Source organism: Nannobrachium achirus (genome assembly GCF_963921795.1).
Source record: "Nannobrachium achirus genome assembly, chromosome: 3".
NCBI lineage: Eukaryota > Metazoa > Chordata > Actinopteri > Myctophiformes > Myctophidae > Nannobrachium > Nannobrachium achirus.
In genome coordinates, this window is record NC_137812.1 from 510,982 (window position 1) to 537,871 (window position 26,890).

General features: G+C 41.2%; 1 protein-coding gene across 1 annotated transcript; it reads right to left on the reverse strand.

The window, feature by feature from the left end:
* On the reverse strand, positions 1–26,890 carry LOC308281745 (dihydropteridine reductase-like). Its single transcript, XM_080722030.1, has 7 exons — positions 26,673–26,890; positions 23,684–23,776; positions 13,450–13,546; positions 12,179–12,319; positions 8,479–8,587; positions 6,434–6,517; positions 1–530 (listed from the first exon to the last, which is right to left on the reverse strand). The coding sequence occupies exons 1-7, from the start codon at positions 26,763–26,765 to the stop codon at positions 431–433; spliced, it is 717 nt and encodes a 238-aa protein (XP_080578156.1). The 5' UTR covers positions 26,766–26,890; the 3' UTR covers positions 1–430.

A 26,890-nucleotide genomic window follows, 5' to 3' on the forward strand; every position in this document is an offset into this window, starting at 1 on the left:
CAAACTGTATGTACATTTTATTGACCACTTCAACCCATATTCTGCTGGGAACATCTGCCAAAGAAATAGCGGATCTACAACCTCACTGTGGATTGGCTATTCTTTGCCAAAGAGAATTGGGGTAGACAGAACAAAAGAGGTCCAAGTACTCATCTTTTAGTTTCCAAAAAATCAAACCTCGGTTCGAAGTGGAGCGGTGAATCTGAGCAGCTATACTGTGTGTGTGTGTGTGTGTGTGTGTGTGTGTGTGTGTGTGTGTGTGTGTGTGTGTGTGTGTGTGTGTGCCTGCACAACAGCGCCCCTCCTTTAACATGTGTGGCCAATCAAGGTATTGCCAGGCTACGGACATAGCCAGCCACATAGCCACATAGCAACCCTGACAGTTGAACGATCATAATATGACATATTGTGACTGGTGGCGTCCATGTTTCTAGGTAGGAATGGCCTGCGTCTGGTTGTCTGCTGTGATGAGCTGCATCAGCGTTCCAGAGGCAGGTCGATTCTCCTCCACTGCCCAGCTGTACAGCAGCCTGAGGGAACACAGATACATACAGGGGCGTCAATTGGGTATGGGTGGGTATGCAGCTGCCATACCCTGGCTCAGGGGGGAACATAAAAGTTACTTTTAAATACAAGTCCATGAATGTCACTTTGTCTATCTGTTCTGGTTATTATGTTGTTAAATTACAAATGCAAAATTTAAAGGTGATACACCATGCATTTAAAAAGTAGTTATGTCATATTGTTTATGTCCCAAAAACGTTTTTCAAAAGGTTTGAGGCTAAATTACCACTCCTAAATAGAGAGCCTCTCTCATTTTTGAATGGCTCTCAGAGCATTTTCAGCTGCAGTACCACCTTTGGCCTGAACTGCGCCACCCCCCCCCCCCCCCCCCAAATAAAAAAAAATGTTTTTGAAAGAAAAAATGTTTTTGAAAAAAAAAATGTTTTTGATTTTTGATTTTTTTTTGTGATGACGTCACAATCGGCAGATGACGTCACAATCGGCAGCAAATCTGGGCAGCCTGTTTTGAGAACCCGTGGGATACTTTTAACCTTCGCCTTCTCAAAACCAGAGAAAGACACAACGGTCAGAAATGGGACTTTGTGAGGATAGAAGGTGCTAGTGGGACCCCAAAAAAAGGTTTTAAAATAGGAAAAGTGAAATTTCATGGTGTATCACCTTTAACAAAATGGTCACTTTAACAAGTATTGTATTCTCCCCATCTTGACAAAATGGTATATTCCCAGGTCAGCTGCACAGGTGCAATTTATTATTGTTAATTGTGGCACGTACGTTTACTAACATGACAAGTTTAGTCAGCCCAAGAAACCATAGAAACGGGGGGAAACATTGAATGTACTTCTTGAAATAAATGTATCATGCCTGTTGCTAAGGTATGGCAACATGACTGGTCTTGACTGGTGTCTTGACACCAGTCATGTTGCCATACCTTAGCTTTTTCTGAACTGACACCACTGGATACATAACTAGAACTGCACTCTGTCCAGGTGCCAACTTGCTCCTTGTGCACAAGTAGGCCATACTTGTGCGCCATGAGGCGCTCTGCTGGCTGTTAATGACTTATGAGCTTATTTCCACAGGAAACCATTAAAGTATCTCATATAACATTGAATGACAGACGAATAGAACACAGTACTATGCAGTAGATATAGTCAGGAAAAAAAGAAAGAATAAACAAAAAACAGTACCGGTAAGTCTATACAAACAGTAAGTATAAAGAAGGAAGGGTCAGGGAAGGGTAGGGCTGGGCTAGGTTTGTTATTGCAAGTTGTGAATGTAAGTGGTTTTTCAGGGTGATTTTAAAGGATGCTAGAGATCCACACTCCTTTATGGCCTTCGGTAAGGCGTTCCACATTTTGGTGGTATAGCAGAAGAACGAGTTTGACCCTTTGTTGGATTTGACTCTGGGTTGAACGTGATCTGTGGCGCTGCCTCTGGTGTTGTAATTGTGGACGTCCTTAACGTTTATAAAGTATGGTGTAGTGTATCTTGTACACCTGGGCGGGGTTGCACCACCTCACACTAAGTTCAAACGTAGCCTAGTTGTAACGTAAATGCCTTCTAAGTCAAGACTTACGCATTACTAAAAGTTCAGCTGTTGCACCACTCTAACGTATCTCTAAGTAACTACTACATATTTACACCAGCCTTTGGGCAGGACTAAGTCCTTACTAAGTAACCTATCTCTATGGGAGTAGAGCAATTTCACTACCAACGTGGCAGACAGCATTATATCGGCTATTTAATTAATTCAACAGTAGTAAGAGTATTTCTATATTGCAGGAATGATACTTTTTTAATTAATTTGAGTACTTTTCAACCACTGCATATACAGCACAACAGCGAATTGAACGGTGTGCTCTCTTCCCCTGTGTCTCCAAATATGCGTTGCCCTGCGTTACTTCACAACGGGGGAAAATGTATGAGGCCAATATAATTTGTGATATAATCCGTTTGCAGGGAAGTGCGCTGCGCAGGGATGCGCTCGCCCTGTGTACGCATATCAGTGACTTGTGTACATGCCAGTGGAGAGACGGAGGTCTCTGTTGACAAAAGACGATACAAGCTTTATTTCCTACAAGAAACAGTTTGTTTTCATTGGATTCGGGAGCTATGACGTCATTTTATGCGACTATACTTTACTTTAGGAACAGTCTACGCATTACTAGTTACGTTATGCCTTAAGCAGTCGTGGTGCAACACCTGTTAGTAACTCACTTAGTTACAAACTAACTAGTAGTTACTAAGCCTCTAGTAAGGACTTTACTCCCTAACTTAGGGCAGAACTTACGTTCTGGTGGTGCAACCTGCCCCAGGCCCATTGCAAGTTGCTGTACTGTGTCATCTACTCTGAGCCACCCCACTCTTAACTGGTGAGTAGCGGTGAGGTGAGTCTGATAGGGAAGGTTAAGCAGGACCCTAATTAGTTTGTTTTGGGCTGTTTGGAGCTTAGTTTTTAGGGCTTGAGGGGCGTCACGATACCATACGTGGACTCCGTAGTCAAAGAGAGGCTGGACTATTGCACCAGCTTTACCATCTATTAGGGGTGACACGTGTTAAAGGGTATGCACATGCATAACGTGAATGGCAAATTGAGAGGCAAATCGAGTGGCAAAGTGAGTGGAAAAGTGAGTTTAACGTTGTTTTAACATTGTTTAATGTTGGATGTATGGGCTGTCAAGGCCAGAAAGTCGTTTTTTTCCACTCAGTAGGTGTTCCCGCATAACGTCCGGGTATGATGATGATGTCACGCGCATACCCTCTATTTAGACATGTTGCATGTAGCAAGCTGTTTAGACCCAGTTCACGTTTACCTGTCATGTGCAACAGACCACAAGATGGCGCCACCTCTCCATTAAACTCATGGAGGGGTTCATGTTTGGTTTTGGTTCAAGGGGCACAATACTTTCAATGGTGTGATGTCTTTCTATACAATTAAGTTTCTTTGAAGCACTACGGTACACTGAGTTCTTTACAGTCTACTTCAGGGGTCTTCAACATTTTCAGACCAGGGACCCCTTAGTTGAGGGAGAGATGAAGCAGGGACCCCCACAACCTCATCATAGATTCCATATAGTTTCATTGTTTGACAGCACAATCATCAGTGTATGTTGGATTCATGTCAATTTGTGTTTTCAGATATTTAACCACTTGAACCGTCAATACTTAATAAACTTGACCTTTCACTCTGTACTTAGTCTGCTCTTTTTCCCCCTCTACACCAAACCTCTTTGCCGAAAATAGACAATCTACAAGCACACAGAGCTTGTAGATCTGCTATTTTTGGCTATAGTTCTCAGAATATGGACGCTAGGATTTAAGTAGTTGATCTAAAAAAAGGAGAAAAAAAGTTTCTAACTCTGAGGACCCCCTGGGGGTCCCGGACCCCCTGTTGAAGACCCCTGGTATACTTTTCTCATTTAGACCTGGGGCCGAAAATCTATTTTTTTATTAATAGAAAGATAAATCCTGTGACCGGTATTAAAGGTTCACCGACGTATAGGCTTTCCCGGTCCCAATGGAGTATGTGACTAAACTGTATACTTTGTTGTTTGTTGACTACAGTTCCTGCCATTTACTACTGGAGTGTCGTGGAGTGTCTGTCTAAATAGAAGATATCCAAACTAGGGTAGGAACTGCAGTCAGCGCTTGCAACATACCGTGCCGAGAAGAATGTTAGCATGTGATGCAGATGATATGAACTCTGCATTTCTACATGAAAACACACATAAAGGGCGCCTTTGACATGGAGAGTTAATTACTTGTATCTAATTATGTTTGATTAGCTTTGAAATAACCATTTATGGTGAGCGTAGAGCAGCTTCTAGTCAAAGAAGGAAACAATTAAAATCTTAACTATTTAAAGGGGCCCCACCATGCTTTTCAAAATATATACAGTATTTTATATAAATATTTGTCCATAATACGGTTTATACAGGTCTTAACCTAAACAACCACTCGGATATTTAAATGTTATGTTATGTTCTGTCGGCATCTAATTAGCCAGTAGCTATGCCCCTCCCAAAAAGCTTTTGTCCAATCCTAGCTTAGAATAACTTCCTGCTTGCCAAGGTTTGCCTTGGCAAATGACCGCCCCCTTCTCGAGGGGGCCCAATAGGAAATGAGTCCCTTTGTGACATAAACAAGGGCCTGATTTCAAAAGAGTACCGTTCAGACACGCCCATTCAGACAAAACACTGAAATGAAAGGCAAGGCTTAGAGTTAATGAATGGAGATTTTTGGGGGGCTGGAAGAGACAATAGGAAGACCAAACAACAAGAAAAAAATTAAAAATTTGAAATTCATTAAAACAAATGTAGCGATGTGTCTGTTGACAGCCTAGCATCGTGGTTCTCAAACTGTTTAGCTCGAGACCCAAAAGAGAAATTAGACATTTGCCCCACTACTTCTTAAACATTTGTTTTCTAATTTATGGAATTTCTTATATTTTTCTTATTAATTAACTATTAATTTACCGAATGTCAGTCAGTCTGTCCGTCTGTCGTCTGTCTGCATGCTCACATCACTGATACTAAACAGACAGTTTTAGAAACACAGATGTTTACTGAAGAAAATGTCAACCTTTTTAAATAAAACATTAAACTCAGTTGAGAGGCATATTTCTGCTGGCATGTGACTTATTTGTAGGATATTATATTTTGTTTGTGGCCTACACCAAATGTACATTCTCAATTTAACGCTGAAAAAAAAAAGTAACTCAAGTTACATTTTCTTTGTAACTTGAAACTTTATAAGTTACAGTTCTCCAGGGGTATAACTTTAACTTGATCAAGTTACTGCCATGGTGAGTTACTTGTAACTGTACATGTTACGTTTTCAAAGTAACTTCCCAACACTGAGAACACAACACAACCACGGGCAAGGACTAGTCTATACACAATAGCCAATATACTGTATAAGCTCACCATGATGTGACACAAGCTTGTACATTGCAAATGTTCACTATTCGTTTTAAACCAAAGTCTTGGGGCATAAGTGGTTAAGAAGTATCTAAAAGACTACGAAACAAGACATGAACTTGGGACTATTTTTAGCATTGTCCTTTTCAGTGTCATGTGACACTCTGTAGGAAGCGTCCAGCTACACATGAACACATGCAACTCCATATGCAAAGCATGTTAAGCAACACGTGTGCTGTGAGCACATACAGAAATCAATGTTGCCATGTCCGTTTTTGTAAGCGACTTTGGTCCCGTTTTCCTGTAAAGACTTGTTTGTTAATTGCTTATTGTTTGCTTCCTAATTTTTTCATGTCAACGTCAATGCCCCAAAATAATATGTAACTGTCCGCATACCCTCATCTGTCCAACATTCATATGTAGTGGAGCTGTAGTTCCAGACAGGGGCGTCACAAGGGGGAAGGGGGGGGGGGGGGGGTGGACTGAGTTACTAGGGGTCCCGAAGTGGAGGGGGCTTAGTTATTTTATACTTTAGCTATTGAAAAATAGCAGATCTACACGCTTGTGGCGCGGCACGAGCTTGTAGATCTGCTATTTTTTGAAAAGTCGTGAAAAAAAACGTGTGCAAATCTTTAAATATATGTATTTTTTAAGCGAACATTTGTAACTCAAATTTCGCTTCTGGGGGGTCCCTGGAACTAAATATTTTGAGATGGTGGTCCGCGGCCAAATACATATCATTTGGGGGTCCTTCACATGAAAAAGGTTTGAGCACCACTGACATAGAAACATTATATTTTCAAGAATAGCAGATCTACAAGCTTGCATCGTAGCACTCGGTGCTGCGCTGTGAGCTTGTATATCTGCTATTTTTCAATAGTTAAAGTACAAAATAATGCGTAATAATGTGTTCCCAGTCTAAATGGGTTAAACCCCCTCCCCCTATGAAGAACCCCTGCTTCCAGACTAACAGAATAGTTGTTACTCACTCAGCAACATAGTCCAGTGGTGTCCAGGAAGTGACATCAGCATCAGGCATGAACTTCCTGTTCATGGGTGTATCCAAGGTAACACTAAGGAAAACAATGAAATCTCTTTTTATTATACAACCATCTATTGCAGTGGTTCTCAACCTTTTCAGGTCGTGACCCCCAAAATAATCACATTTTAACTGGGGACCCCCCCCCCCCCCACCCTGACAAGCACTAAGAGTTGAGGCATTACATTTTGTATAACACGGTTCTATTGTGAAAATAGCAGATCTACATGCTTTGATTGATTGATTGAAGACTTTATTAGAAGTTTGCATAGGAAAAGGTACAGTTTCATGACGGTACAGTTCACTGGTACAAGGTCTACTAAAAGGCGATCCTAGAAAAGACTAAGCTTATTTCCACAGGAAACCATTAAAGTATCTCATATAACATTGAATGACAGTCGAATAGAACAGTACTATGCAGTAGATATAGTCAGAAAAAAAATAAGAAAGAACAAGAAACAGTAAGGCAAACAGAACGTATATTTGCTCACAACGCCTCTCATTGCGAGCATGTAGATCGGCTATTTTCATGGCCATTTTCACATCTCACAATTTCAGCCTCTAATATTTGACAATTTGACCAATGTATGATTTGTAATTTTAGATGTATTAAAACGTCCTTAAATTGTCACTTTAGAAATGTGCAGATACCCTCTATATGCACTTAGTCTTTATGTTGTTTTGTTCACTGTTGAGTGAGAAAACAATGTTGCACATTAAGCTAATCACCTGGGGACCCCCCAAAATAATTTGGGGACCCCCCTGGGGGTCCCGACCCACAGGTTGAGAACAACTGATCTATTGAACATAATTCCCTCTTTCTATGACTGCATAGAATATGATGACTACACCTATCTTAACTGGAAAGATTGCTATGTGTATCTCTACCCATGCCGTTGTATACAATTATGCCCTTTTGACCTTTGACTTCTCAACCCACGTGGATTTAATACTACTGATCATACTGATCATTTAGACTAAGTATTAAGAAAATCCATTCACAAGTTATTCTTGAGTAAACTACTCCACTACATCTCAGAGGCAAATATTGTACTTTTACTCCACCATATTTAGTTGAACCTACTAGTTACTAAACATACATTATAGGAGTAGTTCACCCCCAAAATGACTTTTTTTTCCTATCGATTACTCACCCCATAGAGACTTCAATAATATATTTTTTGTTTTTGTCGCATTCCTAAGACAATCACTTGAGGAAACCCTCTGTAGGCCCATTGATTCCGAATAGAGACACAGAGCAAGGAGCTCGCCGACATAAGTTTTCACCTCCCTCACCTTCCTCATCACACAGGGTTGCGTGCCAAAAGTGGCCGATCTACACGCTCACAGCAGCTCGCATCCGCATCTCCGCACCGCTCTGTGAGCTTGCAGATCGGCCTCCTTCCAGAGGACGCTGAAACTTGCAGGATGAGTGTGCAGGATGAGTGTGCACTCTGCAGCGATCGAGTCACAGCAGACGCGCAGTGCTCACGTCTCGGTTTGGTCTGAAAAAATCAGCCCGATCAACTCATGCAACCGTCGCTAATTCGAATGACACCTGCAAATGTAAACAGGCTAAATTGTCAATGGTCAAAAGGGCATAATTGTATACAACGGCATGGGTAGAGATACGCATAAATAATTCGCTTCCTATTTTCGAATAAGCTTATGGAAACATGGGTAGACAGCTCTGCACAGCGTGCTTGTGGATCAGTGGTCTTTGGCGATTTGCTTGTTGAGAACACTCGGTCAGACCATATATATGGTCATACATCGGGTCAGACTCGCTCTCTGCCGTTTCACATTATGATTATATAAATAAATACATAAATCGCAAAACCGCAGCCTTTGCGATTCACTACTCGCGTGGTTCCAAATCGCGAATTCGGTTTAAAAACTATGAATTGTTCAGCCTTACTCTATGCCAATCAGAACACCTGTGTTGGTCCTCAACATGGCCGGTGTAGGACTACATTGAAACATTATGATACTTACGGTAAGATGGCTACAGTAGTGGCTCCGTTCGGAAGGCCGCTGTTGGTTTGAGCCAGAGACTGACACAGGTGGTGGACTGCTGCTTTGGCCATACCATACCCTATCATACCTGCACGCACGCACGCACGCACGCACGCACACACACACACACACACACACACACAAACACACACACACACAATCAACAATGGAGACTGACAATTTATTGAGACAGCAAATTTAGATTTAGTTTTAGTCATAGTCTTTTGAATAAAATGTCATTTAGTTTTAAGGCCTGTCTATACTTCGACCGAAACCGCCGTTTTCGGTCAAAAGGTCCTTTTCTACCATAAAATTATATCCCTCGGGACTTCTGAAAAGCATTGGACCGAACGAGAGTTCGGAAATTTGCACGTCGGAAAACACAACTCACCGAACATTTCGGTCGAAGTATGAAGAGGCCTTTAGTCATAACTTAGTCACCTGAAAAGTTTTAGTTTTAGTAAAATATAAATAAATATAAGATTTTAGGCGACTAAATCTACAGTTGATTTAGTCAACTGAAATGTATTTTGGCAGGCCTTGATGACATTGTAATGACTGGTTTTACACTTGGTTGCGAGCTGAAAATAGCCGATCTACAAGCTCACAACGCGTCGCAGCGTGACGCATTGTGAGCTTGCAGATCGGCTATTTTCAGCACGCAACACCTGAGAGCAACCAAACATAAAATTACTCTCTTCTCCACTAGTCACTCCCTTAAGTTTTAGTCTAGTTTTTATTTTGTTGATGAAATTGTCAATATATTTAGTCTTAGTTTTAGTCATCACAGCTTAGTTTTTATTTCGTTTTTATTTAGTTTTCGTCAGTAAAAAAGTCGACAAACATTTTTCGTCATAGTTTTAGTCGACGAAATCAACACTGAATCTGAAATGGGGGTGGGACCGCATCACAGAGTCAGAGCCCCTGCACAGTGACTGCGTAGTAGTGAATGTATACTTCGTCCGTCGTACGGAGAATCACACACACACACACACACACACACACACACACACACACACACACACACACACACACACACACACACACACACACACACACACACACATGCACATAGAAAATAGACGATTTACGAGCTCACAACGCATCATGAACGCAACGCGGATAACCTGACCCTTTCAGTACAGTATCTGCAATTAATTAATTTGATAGGCTAATATGATTGATGATGTCAAGTTTGGAATATGCCCGACTTTACATCATCAATAATATTAGCTAATCAGATTTACCTTTTACCTTTTTGAGTGTCATAACCACTTTAACTGATTTAATGCCAGGTGCCACAAGGTGCCGCTAGAGTGCCAGACATTTCTGTATAGGCCTTCGCTCTAACTTCCGTCGACACAGGCAGTAGTGGCTTGGGATTTCACTGCAACCACTGTTATGGATGAAGACCGGAGGAAGTTAGCTAACAGTTAGCTATTAGCTTCTATATTTTTTAGAAGCCCGATCTGAAGCTATTTTAGCCGCAAAACAAATGTTGTCGCTGCACTGGGAACACAGTTCAGAGAAAAAGGTCTCTAAAGATGTGAGTTTGTATTGGAGTGGGCGGCGCGGTGCGGCGGCGTTGCCCGATTACGGGCCGATGTAAACAGAATCGCGGCCCCGGGCATGGATGGAAAATTAGACCGGGGCTTCGTTGAGGCCTCCGATTAATTAATTCATTTTATTAAATATCCCGGACTAGATCGGGATAGGCACTCCGGAATACGTCGCGCCACCGACAGTATAGATTGAGTTTTTTTGGGGGGGCTCTAAACTTTATTCTAAACCATTTCAATGGAATAAATCGTCGGACCATCTAGAATCACTTGTTGGAAAGCGTAGGACGAGCCAGGACCACCCACATCTCTACAAGCAGCTCAGGGTAAGTAAAATAGCAAAAAAAAATGTTTTGGATTGAAAAAAAGCCGAACTTGTTCGGGATAAGCACAAAAAGGGTTAAGTAAAAGTATCAATACTGCAATGTAGAAATACTCTATTACAAGTAAAAGCCTGGAATTCAAAATATACTTGAGTAAAAGTACAAAAGTATTGCCATCAAAAGACACTTAAAGGGCCACTTCACCTCTGGGACAACCCTATCTTATTTTATTGTTGTTTGGGACACGATCAACACAAAGTTATTTTTTGTGTTCAGTCTGTTTTTTGAGATATTTTAGTATTCAGCATGTACTGGTGATGCCTTTTGCATCATCCAGTGATGCGTTTTGCATCATACGATGCAAAATGCATCACTAGCACATGCTGAATACTAAAATATCTCAAAAAACAGACTGAACACAAAAAATAACTCAGGATTGTGTTGATCGTGTCCCAAACAACAATAAAATAAGATAGGGTTGTCCCAGGGGTGAAGTGGCCCTTTAATGCTCTATACCAGGGCTTCTCAAACCTTTTTAAGCCGTGACCCCCAAAATAAACATATTTGAACTGGGGACCCCCACCCTGACAAGCACTTGGAATTGTAGTTATTACATTTAATGTGACTCGGTTCCGCAGATAAATATTGTGAAAATAGCAGATCTACATGCTCACAACGCCTCGCAGCGTGAGGCGTTGTGAGCATGTAGATCTGCCATTTTCACAATGTTCGCCTCTTGCTTACTTAATATTTGACAGTTTGGCCATTCCTGTCGAATATTCGACTATTCGAATACTTTGAGGTCGAATAATTCGAATACTAAAAATCACTATTCGTGAATGCCCTATTGTGAGCCAATTAAATTCCTCTTCCCAATGTGAACGCAGCATTAGTCTGACTCTCCCCAAAATAGCAGCTCTACAAGCTCAAAACGAGTTGTGGCGTGATGCGTTGTGATGCTGTAGATTGCTATTTTTGGTGCGTGACGCTGTTGCATGACACATTAGGCTTTAAAGTGACACAGATTACGGAACTAGCACAGTCACACTACACATCACTCTTCATAAAGTACACTAGTCTGGTAAACCATCCCCAAGCCCTGTGTGGGCATGTCACCATTATTACATAATCCTCTACTCGCTATTATTTGACATAATCACAATTATTTTGTCATAATCATTTCCATGTTGAAAAATGACCGAGTGCCGCGCTGCGAGCTTGTAGATCTGCTATTTTTGAAAAATCGTGAAAATTTGAATTTTGACCCGATTCTATAAATGTCTTTTGAATCCTTCTAAGACTTTTTGAAAAAGCTATGTTTCTATGTCAGCAATCTGGCCAGCCATCGTCAAAGAAAAGGTCCTTTTCACTTAACTGGAGCTCAGTCAGTCTGTTCTTGAGAGACTACTATGTCAGTGGTTCTCAAACCTTTTCATGTGAAGGACCCCCAAAATGATATCTACAAGTTCGCAACGCAGCGCGTTGTGAGCTTGTAGATCGGCTATGTTTTGGCAAAGAGATTTGATAGAGAGTGAAAAAAAGACTGTATCAAGTACCTTTTACCAATTATAGAGGGTTTAAGTGGTACCGGATATGCAGCTCGGCAAATAAAAGGTGATTTGATCCCAGTGCATGAACAGAGGAAGATATCGCGATAAATTACATCTCCACGATACGATTATCGTGAGTGTTTTGTATCACGATAAACGATAATATCGCTTATCGTCATATCCCTAATTGTCACATGGTGTGTGTGTGTGTGTGTCTGTGTGTGTGTGTGTGTGTGTGTGTATGTACCTGGGGTTCCCTCTAAAGAAGCTTTGGCTCCAGTCAGGGTGAGCAGGCCCCCCTCCCTCAGGTGTTTGGTTGCTAGGTGACCGGCGATGGTTGACGTCCACACACTCTGCTTCCACATGAGGTCACTGTTCTTATAGAGAGCTACACGAGCGCGCGCGCACGCACACACACACACACACACACACACACACACACACACACACACACACACACACACACACACACACACACACACACACACACACACACACACACACACACACACACACACACACACACACACACACACACACACACACACTAGTTATTGTCTGACCAATTATAAAACAGGACCATTGGAAGTAACAATAAAAAGCAGCGATTAAATGATCCACTTCACATTAGATCAGATCCCAACCACCAATCAGTGGGTCGGGACCTATTTTTGGGTCGCGGGAAAGTTTCAATGGGGGTCATGAGTAAACATCCTTAATTTGTACGACCTAATGGTTCAGCAGGGGTGAAAACATAATATCCTCCCCCAGCCTTCAGCCTGCCAGAGATGTATTTGCTCGTGTTGCAATTATGTTTAACGCCTTGCAAAGCATTGTAGATAATATATATTTTTTAAATCATTGAATCAAAATCTAGGCAAACATTTGGAATAATCGTGACAATGATTCAAAGTCATATCGTTCATCCTTGCCACACACACACACACACACACACACACACACACACACACACACACACACACACACACACTAGGGATATGACGATAAGCGATATTATCATTTATCGTGATACAAAACACTCGCGATAATCATATCGTGGAGATTTAATTTATCGTGATATCGTCCTCCGTCATGCACTGGCATCAATTCACCTTTTATTTGCTGAGCTGCATATCCGGTACCACTTAAAAACCCTCTATTATTGGTAAAAGTAATATACATACTTGATACAGTCTTTTTTTCACTCTCTATCAAATATCTTTGCCAAAAAATAGCCGATCTACAAGCTCACTTGTTGATCTGCTATTTTTTGGCAAATGTTCCGCCCCAGAATAATGGATTTGGATTATCGTGATAATATCGTAAATCACGATTTCTTTTGTCACAATAATCGTGACATGACATTTTCATATCGTCCCATCCCTGACACACACACACACACACACACACACACACACACACACACACACACACACACACACACACACACACACACACACACACACACACACACACACACACACACACACACACACACACACACACACACATACATACCTTTAGCCTTGGCACTGCCCCCTGCCCAGCCCCCAGCTACACACAGGATGGCATCCACTCTGTCATCGCCTAGTAACGCGCCTACATCCGCCGTCACCTAGGGAACCAAAGAGGACCAAGTAAAAGCCATGACAATAATTTAGATCCCCACAACTCGGGGTGTTATTTTGTCCCATCCTACTAGGACAGGGGTTCACCAACTTTTTTTGTCTCAGGGCACCCCATAAATATTGTTTTAATCCGAGGCACCCCTACATTTTAATTTTCACTCCCAGCACCTTATATTTATAGCATATCGTTGTTGTTGGGTGGAAACCTTGTATGTCCAAAACCGTTCTGTTTTGTATTTATCATCTATAAAATGTACTAAACTAGTGAAAACAGCAGCACACAACGCCTCGCTGTGTGCTTGTAGATCGGTTGTTTTCACTAGTTTTGTGTGACAGTCTTGTATGATGAAGCAGGGCTTTGCTTGACCAAAAGACGTACACATTTGAAACTTGGAGATACGAGTTTCTGCCCGACAGTGACAATATTTTAGTGCAGGGGTCGGCAATTAGATTTGGCCTCGGGCCAATTTTTTTCTAAGCCATGACCTGGCGGGCCAGAACATAATGAAAGGCTAATTTGAGAAATTCATAGTTAAACAATGTTACTGGAACTCCAAGACAGACTGCCTTACAAGACATAGGCATCTATGATAAAAAAATAGACATGTGGAAAAACGAGCTGTTTATGTTCATAATTATTATTCCCTTCTTCTCTGCTGCCAGTAGGCAACAACATCACATCACATACATAGAGATGTAAGAATGATTCATGATACATCACTTTGCACATCTCACAGTGCTGTGCAGCACGACGCCTTGTGAGTTTGTAGATTGAATACTGTGCGCATTCTGCGCAACACCGCTGCACGTCGACAAATTGGTCGTTAGAGAAGTGATCGCAGCTGCTCGGCTACTTGTGCAGAAAGACAGACGGACAGCTAGAAAACACTAAACATCAGCCTTATCTGCTTCAATTTGGCAAGAGAAATAACACAGGAACACTATCCAAACGCATGGTGCGTTTATAGAGGAATATGGACAGAAAGAGTTTTGACCCGATTCTATAAGTGTCTTTTGAGACCTTCTAAGGTTTTTAAAAAAAAAACTATGTTTCTATGTCAGCAATCTGGCCAGCCATCGTCAAAGAAAAGGTCCTTTTCACTTAACTGGAGCTCAGTTAGTCTGTTCTTGAGAGACTGCTGCTATGTCAGTGGTTCTCAAACCTTTTCATGTGAAGGACCCCCAAAATGACATGTATTTGGCCACGGACCCCCATCTCAAAATATCTAGTTCCAGGGACCACCCAGAAGCAAAATTTGAGTTACAAACGTTCGCTCTGAAAATACATATATTTAAAGTTATACGATGTAACTTTTTTTATAAAACAAATCTTAAAATGGTCCTAACTGTTAAATCGCTAAAGTTTTAGAACCCCCACTCCGTTATTTTCAGCTTCAAAAGCCTTCTCTTTATGTTTTCTATGAGCCGTGAGGGGGGGAGAATTTCGCGGCAAAATGACGTCATCATACTACCGGCCAATCACAGCGAGGGTTATACACTGCCGGCCAATCACAGTGCATCTTGGAGTGGGGTCCCTAGGGCGGCCATATTTGTAGTCTCCCGTGTGTCTGTATACTCGGTTGCACAGGGAGGCATGGGTGAAGGAGTGTATCTCCGGAATGGCTGAACGCACAGGAACCAGGGACCCCTCAAAAGATAGATCTCGGCGAGGTGGAGGCAGACGCGGGGGTGTGAGAACCGAAAAACGGCCGAAAGACGCGGACGCGACCGAGGTTTGCTATAGAGCTACTGACCACAAGTTGAGCAACTTACACAGTATAGCTTTAAAGATTTGCACACATTTTCACGACTTTTTCAAAAATAGCAGATCTACAAGCTCGCAGTCATTATTCTTCCGCCACTTTTTCTCTAGCGGCTAGACCGTGCAGTCGCTTTTTACGAAACTCGGCAGTATGGCAGAGGACTATGCCAAACGGCTAAAACGCGAAGCTCGCAACAATCGGCCAAAGGGTGGCGCTGTAGGAAGCCTTTGAAAAATGCCAACTTTGAACAGGTAAAGCTCATGCTCTGTTTCAGGTCCAGCCATGAAACCTGTATACACTTATGCGTCTCCTCATGCCGAACAACTTTTACACTCTGACTTTTGACCTCTGACCTTTACTTCTCCCACAATTTTGAATTATATGAAAAACAGTAAAAATGTATCTCCTCCTGGGATTTTCGCGTAACGTGCGCAAAACTTTTTTTACATGAACTGTGGACCAATACGGTCTGAAAAGTTAGCCGGATTTTCTTTAAAGCAAAACATTATTTTTTAATAATTCACTCAATGTTGCAGTTTTATGCAAATTATTCTTCTGCCTCTAAATCATACATGCAAAGTGACACGTTCATGGCATTTGGCAAATATGTCGAGGGTTAGTCCAAATATCACTGAAAGCAATCTTACTCGAATTGGCCAAAGGGGGGCGCTATACGAAGCGTTTGAAAACTCAAACTTTAAAGGGGCATAAGTCATGCCTCGTTTCGTTTGAAGACATGCAACTTGCTTACACGCGTGCCTTGACTCAAGCTGAAGACATCTGTGTCTTTGTTAAGTAAGCTCCGCCCTTAGATTTTCCGCCTTTTGGAGCAGTTCGTAAAACACTTAAACCCGCTTTTATTCCGGAACTTTCGCGTCACGTGCACGGAACTTTTTTTACATGAACTTTGGACCAATATCTAAAGATCTGTCAGATCGGATTTTTAAAAAATTGAAACATGCTTTTTTAATAATTCAATCAACATTGCAAGTTTTATGCAAATTATTCTTCTGCCTCTAAAACATACATGCAAAGTAAAATTTTCATGATGAACTACTGTAGAGGGTAAGTCCAAATATCACTGAAACCAAAAAGAATCATATTTGAACTGGGGACCCCCCACCCTGACGTGAGTAGGGTTTTCCCATGATCTGGGCCTTAGGCTAGATGCAGAATAGAGCTGGGACGTTCGCGAACGAATCAAATCTTTTGAACGGCTCTTTGAAGTGAACGTTGGGATCCGGTTCGCGCAGTAGAGAGCCGTTCATTTGGGGGGGAGACCCCCTCCCCCCAATTCAACATCTCCTTGCTACTCCACTGAGTACTGACTGAGTACAGTGAGTGAGTGAGAGAGAGAGAGCAAGTGGAGGAGCGAGTTCATTGTTGCCTGCTTGTTTTTTTTGGTGTATTATGAATAACAAAAGTCAAGGTAGCTTAATTTACACACACATTTTATGAAAAGGGTAAATACTAAATTGTGATCTCAACTGTCAGCAGAGGAATGTGGTGCCACCTTGTGGATTCATGTTTAAACAAATTTAAAAATATATAAATATACAAGGAGCCAAATGAGCCAGTCTTTTGAACGGCTCTTTTTAGTTAGCCAGATCGATGGTACTGTCTCACTTCAAAGAGCCATAAATCCCACTTCTAATGCAGAATGGTTAGGCACAGGTGTGTGTGTGTGTGTGTGTGTGTGTGTGTGTGCGTGCGTGCGTGCGTGCGTGCGTGCGTGCGTGCGTGCGTGCGTGCATGTGAACTGAATCTAACTGATGGCTTAGTTTGGTTTTCAGAAAAACTACATTTCCCAGAATGCAGCAGCTAAGATGGCTGCTTGTTGCAATCAGTTTGAATTTAAATCTGCAACCACCAAAACAATACGCTGCTACAGATTAAAGAAATAGAGGACCAGAGGAGGTCCAAACTAATTTTAGATGGGGGTATAATTTGATTTCCCGATCCTGATACCCTCCGAAACGGCTGGGAAGACGTCATGCTATCCACAGTTGTTACAAAGTGCTATAGAAGAAGGTCTAATAGTCCGTTATTGTCTCCAAGTTGGCAGAGGGAGTGTAGCGCCCAGGATTACATTAGATAATATAATTAATTGACACCGAACATGGGTTACAAAATTGTGGGATAAAAACAAACAAACAAATAAATATTAAGTCTATTAATAAGAATCAAATCACGTTTGCTGCAATAAATAGGCATATATGCCATTGACTGTTAAAATATTTAATTGGCTCTTAATTATAAAGACCACCGGCTATGTGGCCGCCTGGGGAAATGCTGTTATTAGGCTATTTTATAATTTAAGCCTATTATTGTTATTAGTGGCCAAGGCACAAAGTGCCCGAAGGCCACTCATTGATATTGGACTTGGTCATTATTCTTCCGCCACTTTTTCTCTAGCGGCTAGACCGTGCAGTCGCTTTTTACGAAACTCGGCAGTATGGCAGAGGACTATGCCAAACGGCTAAAACGCGAAGCTCGCAACAATCGGCCAAAGGGTGGCGCTGTAGGAAGCCTTTGAAAAATGCCAACTTTGAACAGGTAAAGCTCATGCTCTGTTTCAGGTCCAGCCATGAAACCTGTATACACTTATGCGTCTCCTCATGCCGAACAACTTTTACACTCTGACTTTTGACCTCTGACCTTTACTTCTCCCACAATTTTGAATTATATGAAAAACAGTAAAAATTTATCTCCTCCTGGGATTTTCGCGTAACGTGCGCAAAACTTTTTTTACATGAACTGTGGACCAATACGGTCTGAAAAGTTAGCCGGATTTTCTTTAAAGCGAAACATTATTTTTTAATAATTCACTCAATGTTGCAGTTTTATGCAAATTATTCTTCTGCCTCTAAATCATACATGCAAAGTGACACGTTCATGGCATTTGGCAAATATGTCGAGGGTTAGTCCAAATATCACTGAAAGCAATCTTACTCGAATTGGCCAAAGGGGGGCGCTATACGAAGCGTTTGAAAACTCAAACTTTAAAGGGGCATAAGTCATGCCTCGTTTCGTTTGAAGACATGCAACTTGCTTACACGCGTGCCTTGACTCAAGCTGAAGACATCTGTGTCTTTGTTAAGTAAGCTCCGCCCTTAGATTTTCCGCCTTTTGGAGCAGTTCGTAAAACACTTAAACCCGCTTTTATTCCGGAACTTTCGCGTCACGTGCACGGAACTTTTTTTACATGAACTTTGGACCAATATCTAAAGATCTGTCAGATCGGATTTAAAAAAAATTGAAACATGCTTTTTTAATAATTCAATCAACATTGCAAGTTTTATGCAAATTATTCTTCTGCCTCTAAAACATACATGCAAAGTAAAATTTTCATGATGAACTACTGTAGAGGGTAAGTCCAAATATCACTGAAACCAAAAAGAATCATATTTGAACTGGGGACCCCCCACCCTGACGTGAGTAGGGTTTTCCCATGATCTGGGCCTTAGGCTAGATGCAGAATAGAGCTGGGACGTTCGCGAACGAATCAAATCTTTTGAACGGCTCTTTGAAGTGAACGTTGGGATCCGGTTCGCGCAGTAGAGAGCCGTTCATTTGGGGGGGAGACCCCCTCCCCCCAATTCAACATCTCCTTGCTACTCCACTGAGTACTGACTGAGTACAGTGAGTGAGTGAGAGAGAGAGAGCAAGTGGAGGAGCGAGTTCATTGTTGCCTGCTTGTTTTTTTTGGTGTATTATGAATAACAAAAGTCAAGGTAGCTTAATTTACACACACATTTTATGAAAAGGGTAAATACTAAATTGTGATCTCAACTGTCAGCAGAGGAATGTGGTGCCACCTTGTGGATTCATGTTTAAACAAATTTAAAAATATATAAATATACAAGGAGCCAAATGAGCCAGTCTTTTGAACGGCTCTTTTTAGTTAGCCAGATCGATGGTACTGTCTCACTTCAAAGAGCCATAAATCCCACTTCTAATGCAGAATGGTTAGGCACAGGTGTGTGTGTGTGTGTGTGTGTGTGTGTGTGTGTGTGTGTGTGTGTGTGCGTGCGTGCGTGCGTGCGTGCGTGCGTGCGTGCGTGCGTGCATGTGAACTGAATCTAACTGATGGCTTAGTTTGGTTTTCAGAAAAACTACATTTCCCAGAATGCAGCAGCTAAGATGGCTGCTTGTTGCAATCAGTTTGATTTGTCAGCACCTGGCCGCAACACAGCTTCTCCGAGTCAGGCAATCCAAATGTTTTTGCTCTTAACCACCGAGCTCTGCTTCACTGTGTAGCTGGCTCTCGAAGGGACTCTTCCATCGAGCAGTAAGCAAAACTCCACTATGTTCTCCTCTGTCGCACATTTGCTCTGTATTTTGCCACATTGCTAATGGTGGTTCTATCTGTTCCCATTGTAGGCAAATTAGGAGCTGCATCTGAGTCTTGGAAGAGAAATGGCATGTGTTAATGGAAGCAACGGCATACTGTGAAACATATGTTTCGAATGTAACCCCTGTTTGTTAAGTTCTGGAAAGAAGCATATTTTGAGTTAAAAGCCCCGGTTTTGGGAAGAACTTTATTTCATGTTTTAGGGGAACGCCCCATTGAATAAAACAACGCTTATTGCGTTTTCACCTTGAGAACTGTTTCCGTGTGCTGGTTTGGGTTCAGACTTCACAATACTTAAAGGGATATTCCACTTTCAAAAAACTTTTTGTCATTGTATGGTCTAATCAGGCTTGTATGAACACCCTGAACAGTTTTTAATTTTCTTCATTCAGTATTTAGATATTTGATGTAAATGTTTTCTGGCCCAACACGCCCAGGCCCTCTCCCCACACACACTCATTGTAACTTCAAACTCCATTTAAACCATGATAGATTATTTAAAAACACCCATTATTTTTTCTGGTGACTCATAATACCCTCCTAATACGTGAGCAGGCCGTGTTTTTTCCATAACGTTTTTCATGTATTTTTAATAATTCTTTGGGAAAATGGAAAAAACTAAATACAATAACAATATATAAAAAAATAATGAAAACTGTTATGGAAAAAACACGGCCTGCTCACGTATTAGGAGGGTATTATGAGTCACCAGAAAAAATAATGGGTGTTTTTAATGAATCTATCATGGTTAAAATGGAGTTTGAAGTTACAATGAGTGTGTGTGGGGAGAGGGACTGGGCGTGTCGGGCCAGAAAACATTTTCATCAAATATCTAAATACTGAATGAAGAAAATTAAAAACTGTTCAGGGTGTTCACACAAGCCTGATTAGACCATACAATGACAAAAAGTTTTTTGAAAGTGGAATATCCCTTTAATGTTTAAAAACTTTATTTGAAGACGTTTACTACTTGAATTATTTGAAAACATTGTGATTTAAAAGACATGCCTGAAAATGGCTAGGTTGTTAACCCTCTGTTTTGAAGGTTTACAACCTGATGACCAACTCTTCAACAAAGACAACTAATGAAAAAGTTGGAAAATAAAGATATTGAGTTAAAACCTTGAGGAGTTCTTTGGAACTATTTTATGTCTGTTGCATATAGTCTTTTGCATACATGTTGTGTAGAGGTCAATTTGTGCTTTTACCAATAACTATGCCGATTAGTGTAAAATCGGAAGAGTCTCTGTCATTTATGGCGCCACCAGAAGGCCGAAAACGCATTCTTCAATATTACTCCTTCAGATTTTATCCGATAATCACACAAATGGGCACACAGTATCTCTACAGTGATGTAATCATGACGGATTTGTCCAATATCATATTCTATCTAATTGGCTAACATTGAATTCCAAGGTTTGCAGGATTGCTCCTTTTTGAACAAAATGTCTCAAACGCAGCCTGCTATTTGTGTGAGATTCTGCACGCACATTCCCACTAGGCCAAGGAACAGATGCCACCCTTCTCACATTGGCCTGTTATAGCGCCACCAGTGGGTCAATTTTAGCAAAACCCATTTTTGGAACAAAATGCCTCAAATCCCGCATGCAGCGTCCGATTGCCGTGAAAGGCCAAAGAACACGTGGTACCCTTTTGACTTTGGCCTATTATAGTCACCACTAGGCCAAAAAAAAAAACACCTGACCTGCTGGAGACCTGTTCGGAAGAACACTGCTTCTAGTTTTTCTTTGATTTCTTCTTTGCTTTCCCTTGATGCTTTTTTGCTTTCCTACTTTTTCTACCTTGGCCACTTTATCGCTGCTTGCAGCTATATTTATTATTATTAATATTATTTCGGTAAGTAGAACAACCATTAAAAATTCATAATCAGTTAAAGTTTGTATCGTGCTCGGACTCTGTCCCTGCTTTAGTTCGTGACAGCTTGCTGCTGCTGCTGTTATAGATCAGCCTATTTGTCGTACGATGGTGTTGCGCGCTGAAAATATCCGAGCTACAGGCTCACAACACGTCTCAACTCGCCAGGTTGAGAGCTTGTATATCTGCCATTTAGATATGCAGAAACACCGTCGTACGGCGAAGGCTCGAAGCACATTTTCTCCAGTTTATCAGCGCGGTGTACGGGACTTCTTGGTTCGCTTGGAGTCGGGGTTTAGGTTTACTGTTATGACAAACAGAACCGGGCGTGATCTGAACCAAGCCGGACCCGGTTGAGGATAATAAAACAGGGATACAAACTTCTATGGGTCGTGGAATCACTTGGATACGAGCAAGAACAGTGACTGTCTGATCACAGCAATGGATGGATTAAGTGCCAAGAAAAGTGGTGAAAGTTGGTGACGATGCAGGCAAGTTGCTTGCGCCATCATGACAACAAAACAAAACATGTTTGCATATTAAGGTTGAATGAGATGTAAAAGCCCAAATCATATATGAATTGGTAGGCTACTGTGCGACCGCATCGCGCAAGCAGTTCCCTTGCGCCCACTTTATTAATTGTATTTTTTGGCAAGCCCTCTGAGTCTGCACGAGTAGATTAAATTAGACATTATTTAGTTCATTATAAAAACAGTAACATATTGCATCTGTGATAAAGTGGAAGAAGTGCAGCGCTATAACATAAAACAGTTTAATAATCGGCACGTAGAGAGCAAAGACACGTACACTCAAAGCATATCCCAAGCAGCTGAGACGCTCATGGACCCATTTACTCCCAGATAGCTTTGCGCTTACCCACAATGCAACGCGATATATCCAAGATGGCGGTATTTGCGAACTGGGTTATAGAGAGGACCAGGAATAAGATGAATAGAGCAGTGGTTCTCACCCTGCGGGTCGGGATCCCCAGGGGGGCACCAACGTCTGGCGTAATTTAAACATCTCTCCCATTTAGACTTGTTTAATATCACATCAAATGAGAACTGTGTTACAAAAATAAGCAAATAATCCCGGTGGTTTGACTCATATGGATATGAAGAATCAACTAACGTAGAGAAAAAGCTAATGTTAATGCTGCAGGATTAGTTACATTTTTGCCAGAAACTAACGATAGAGAGTAATGATACAGAGCCACCTCCCTGACAGTTAGTTTGTTTTTGGACCACAATTTTTATATGAGACGATTTTAAGATGACCCAATGTTATTCTCCATAGAGAAATTACTTCCAAGACCCAGGATGAACGATACTACCTTTATTAAAAACAGTAACAAGTAACAAAGTAAAAAAATAACATTGATAGTGGAAATAGCCGATCTACAAGCTCACAATGCGTTGCATTGCGACACGTTGTGAACTTGTAGATCTGCTATTTCCACTATTTTTTGAAAATGTTTGAAAATATATTAAACATGTTCAACATTATTAATGAAGCTTCAGCGTTAGTTTATGCAGGACATGGGAGTCAAGTCGCAGCAAGCTGTGGTCAGATGTCAGTCAGCTCTGTTCTCTCATTCCACTCTCATATCACCTGGTCATTACGTCACACTAGCCTACTCCAATCAAAGCGCTCACTCAGCAAGAAGGTCCCTTTAAATACGGCTCGCTGTCTCTGCTTATGCTTGGTTCTGCTGCCTTAGAACCATTCGCTGCTAGCTGCTGCCCTCCTCCACCCCAGCCTCCACCTTGAACGATCAGTCTGGCTAAGCTCAATACTGTGATTGTCCGATCAGTTGTCTGTCTGATTATGTTCGATTAAGTTCATGTCATGCATTTTAAAGCTCTGACTGTCTTATTTCATACGGAGCCTGTAAAACGCCAATATTAATTGTATTCCATTTATGCAATAAATGGTTAAATCTGCTTTTGTATATTCCATTTTGCAATAAATGGTAAATGACTTTGACGTGAATGTTTCTGACTAAATGAGGATTATTACACAATAATTGCCATTATGTCAAATAATTGCCATTAAGTCAAATAATTGCGATTAGACGATTATGTAATAATTGTGACAGGCCTAGTCTCCAGTGAGTGTAAATGCTGCGCTACCTGTTCAGCCTGCTCAGTGAAGGAGTCTGTTGGTTTGACCACAACGCTGGCACTGGCTTCCTGGTTGGACGTCAGGTCAATACTGGCCACCCACTGAGACAGAGAGAGAGAGAGAGAGAGAGAGAGAGAGAGAGAGAGAGAGAGATTGTGGAAGCAAGAAGAGAGAGTTTCAACAAAAAAAAGAACACCTTCTAAATCCTGACCTGTCTTCTGAAAAACTTCAAATATTTACTCAAAAAGAACAAAAACATTATGTTGCTATATACTAGGGCATTCACCAAATATTCGAATATCAAAGTCACTATTCGACGTTGTTCACCAAAGTCGAATATTTGCTTATTTTCATTTTTTATTGTTTTCTCTATAACAAATATATATAGTTTATAAAGCTTGGCTAGATAGGAAGTCATAAGAATGAGTTGTCAATGCCCCTGGTGGATGAATTTGTTAATGCTCTATACCAGGGGTTCTCAAACCTTTTTAGGCTGTGACTCCCAAAATAAACATATTTGAACTGGGGACCCCCACCCTGACAAGCACTTGGAATTGTAGGTATTACATTTAATGTGACTCGGTTCCACAGTTAAATATTGTGAAAATAGCAGATCTACATGCTCACAACGCCTCGCAACGCGAGGCGTTGTGAGCATGTAGATCTGCTATTTTTCACAATGTTCACCTCTTGCTTACTTAATATTTGACAGTTTGGCCAGTCCTGTCGAATATTCGACTATTCGAATACTTTGAGGTCGAATAATTTGAATACAAAAATCACTATTTGTGAATGCAAAATATACTGTATACAGGCATTGACACTAAAGGTTGCCCACCTGCCCCTGGCACTTTCAGGCAGATGGAGTTTTGCATTCAGGTTTGCCCGAGCGGGCAAGTGCTCGTTTGAGAAGGGATTGTCTAAAACACAACAAGAGCTATCAGTCTAAACGCCAGAACAGAGCGCTCGGTCTTCTGGTCTGTGGAATGTAAGAGAAGAGCATGTTTTACTTAGAATGTGCCATTTTCATTTTCACTGTTGCTACACTAAAAAGTGTGAACCCATAGTTCATAACTATAAAGGTATTTGGCATAAGAGTGTAGGTAGGCCTACTGTATGACTTTCCTTTTTCTTTTATTATCGCACACCCCCAGAAAGTCACAAAAACAAAAGTGCTAGATTGAACGCAAAAACAAAAGTGCTAAATTGAATGCTAAAACAAAAGTGCTATATATATGAACGCTGACGGTAATTCAAATTTTACCGTGGACGATTTACTTTTCGGGCAAGTGATCATGACCTTTGGGACAGTAGAACTTTGATACCAAACCCTGTACATAGCAACAACAACCCCAAAAGGGGTTCACAGATTGAAAGTTATAATTAGGTACAGGGGTTCCCGCTCTAAATGGGTTGAAATATATTGCAACTGGGGATGGACAATTAATTGCTCATCATATCGGTTATCAGACGATGTTGCTCTTAAAATGCAATATCGGTATCAAACTGATATCCAAACAATATCTCGGTTTTAGCCAATGTAGGGCTGTCACGATATGACATTTTACATGACGATTAATTGTCGCTCAAATAATTGTGATTAACGATTTAATTGTGTTGTGTGTATGGAAACAATTATGACGATTCTGAAAATGATGTCAAATAATTGCGATTAGATGATTAAGTAATAATTGTGACAGCCCTAAGCCAATGTTTTATTTTATAATAATTAATCTTTGAATTGTGATGCTGAAGGCCGCAGACTCTATTAATGTTTTCTGGGGAAGCTCAAGGTTTAACAAGTTGGAACATTTTTAAATAAAAAGACTACATTCAAGCTATTTACGTTGGGATACGGGCCAACATTTCAATAACGGTGCATCCCTAGTTTTGGAACAAAGAGGTGTTTCTATTTCAAATTCAGTGTTTACAGTATGCCTTTTTCAGAAGTCTATTAGTAGGCCTATATAGTCTATTGTTCTTTTTTATTTAAATACAGAATGAGATCATATTGACATTGGTTTGTATCGGATATTGGCCATAACAGCAACTATTATATTGGATATCGGCCAGAAACGTCATATCGCCCATCCCTAACTGTTACTACATTTTATATACTGATTACATTACTATGCAATAATTACATTATTACCTGGTAATACCTACTGTAGTCATAAAGCTATTGTAATGTCATGATTTTTTTCTTTTTTGGTACTGCAGTACAGCTCATTTGTTTCACTGCACTTTGGCCTCAAAACCAGTGTCACGTTTGTACACAGTGAATTTATTGTCACTGTGTACAAAAGTGACCACAGTGTCACCTGTGTGAGTGTTTTTGAGAAAGATTCAGTTTTGAGCTTCTCGATCTGCTATGATATGTCATATGTCAAGATTATGACAGAGAGAGAGGAAACAGGGAGAGAGATGGGGAGAGACATGTCAGTAAAGATTGTCGGTAACGGGACTCGAACCCGCGATTCACTGTCAGGCTACATTGGAGCCTAGGTGCCTGGACATAATACCTTTCCGTCTTGCCTTTTAAGGCCATTCAAAAAATGGTGTGTTAAATGAGAATGTTATGAACGGTTTTGGCCATAGTAATTACTGGTCACTGTCAGTCATGTATTTGTATATTTATTTGTAATATCTGCCCTGAACATTTTTTTCTGGTTAAAATGCCTAAAATCCAAACATTATGTAGGCTATAGGCCGCCGCCTATAGCCTGAGTGTCCCAATGGCCCAAAAACATTGTTGAATCATTGATCACCCATCATCATGCGTATGATTCTTGTAGATTTTAACTCATTGTATTGACTTGTACATGGTGAAGATTAACTATCAATCATTTAGCTCGGGACCCCGTGGAACCCCTCAAGGAGCCCCTCACTGAGAAGATGCTCTCTGTAACTCTGGTTTGACAACAGTCAAATCAGAGTTCATGTAATCCTGAGGGAGTGAGGGACAGTTCCATTAGCCACTCATCCAGCTGAGCTCACCCAGTGTTTAGACTTGAAGTACTGGACGCAGGTGGAACCCAGGGCTCCTTTGCCACCGTAGATGATCACCCTGCGAGCCTCTGCAGCAGCCATGACCGAGGCTACACCTCCACGACCCTGGAGCACTCTGCAGAACCCTGGGAGAAGCTTGTAGAACCCTGGAGTAGAACCAACGGGTCTGTCAGCACACGATGAGGTGCAGAATTCACTCTGTTGCA

What these genes read in the sequence shown, in the direction of transcription:
- LOC308281745 (XM_080722030.1), bottom strand. Translation starts at nt 26,765, where the DNA reads ATGGCTGCTGCAGAGGCTCGCAGGGTGATCATCTACGGTGGCAAAGGA. An exon ending in TCACTGAGCAGGCTGAACAG is followed by an intron (nt 13,547 to 23,683) that starts GTAGCGCAGCAT and finishes TTGGTTCCCTAG; the next exon opens with GTGACGGCGGATGTAGGCGC. An exon ending in CCACTGGACTATGTTGCTGA is followed by an intron (nt 531 to 6,433) that starts GTGAGTAACAAC and finishes GTGTTCCCTCAG; the next exon opens with GCTGCTGTACAGCTGGGCAG.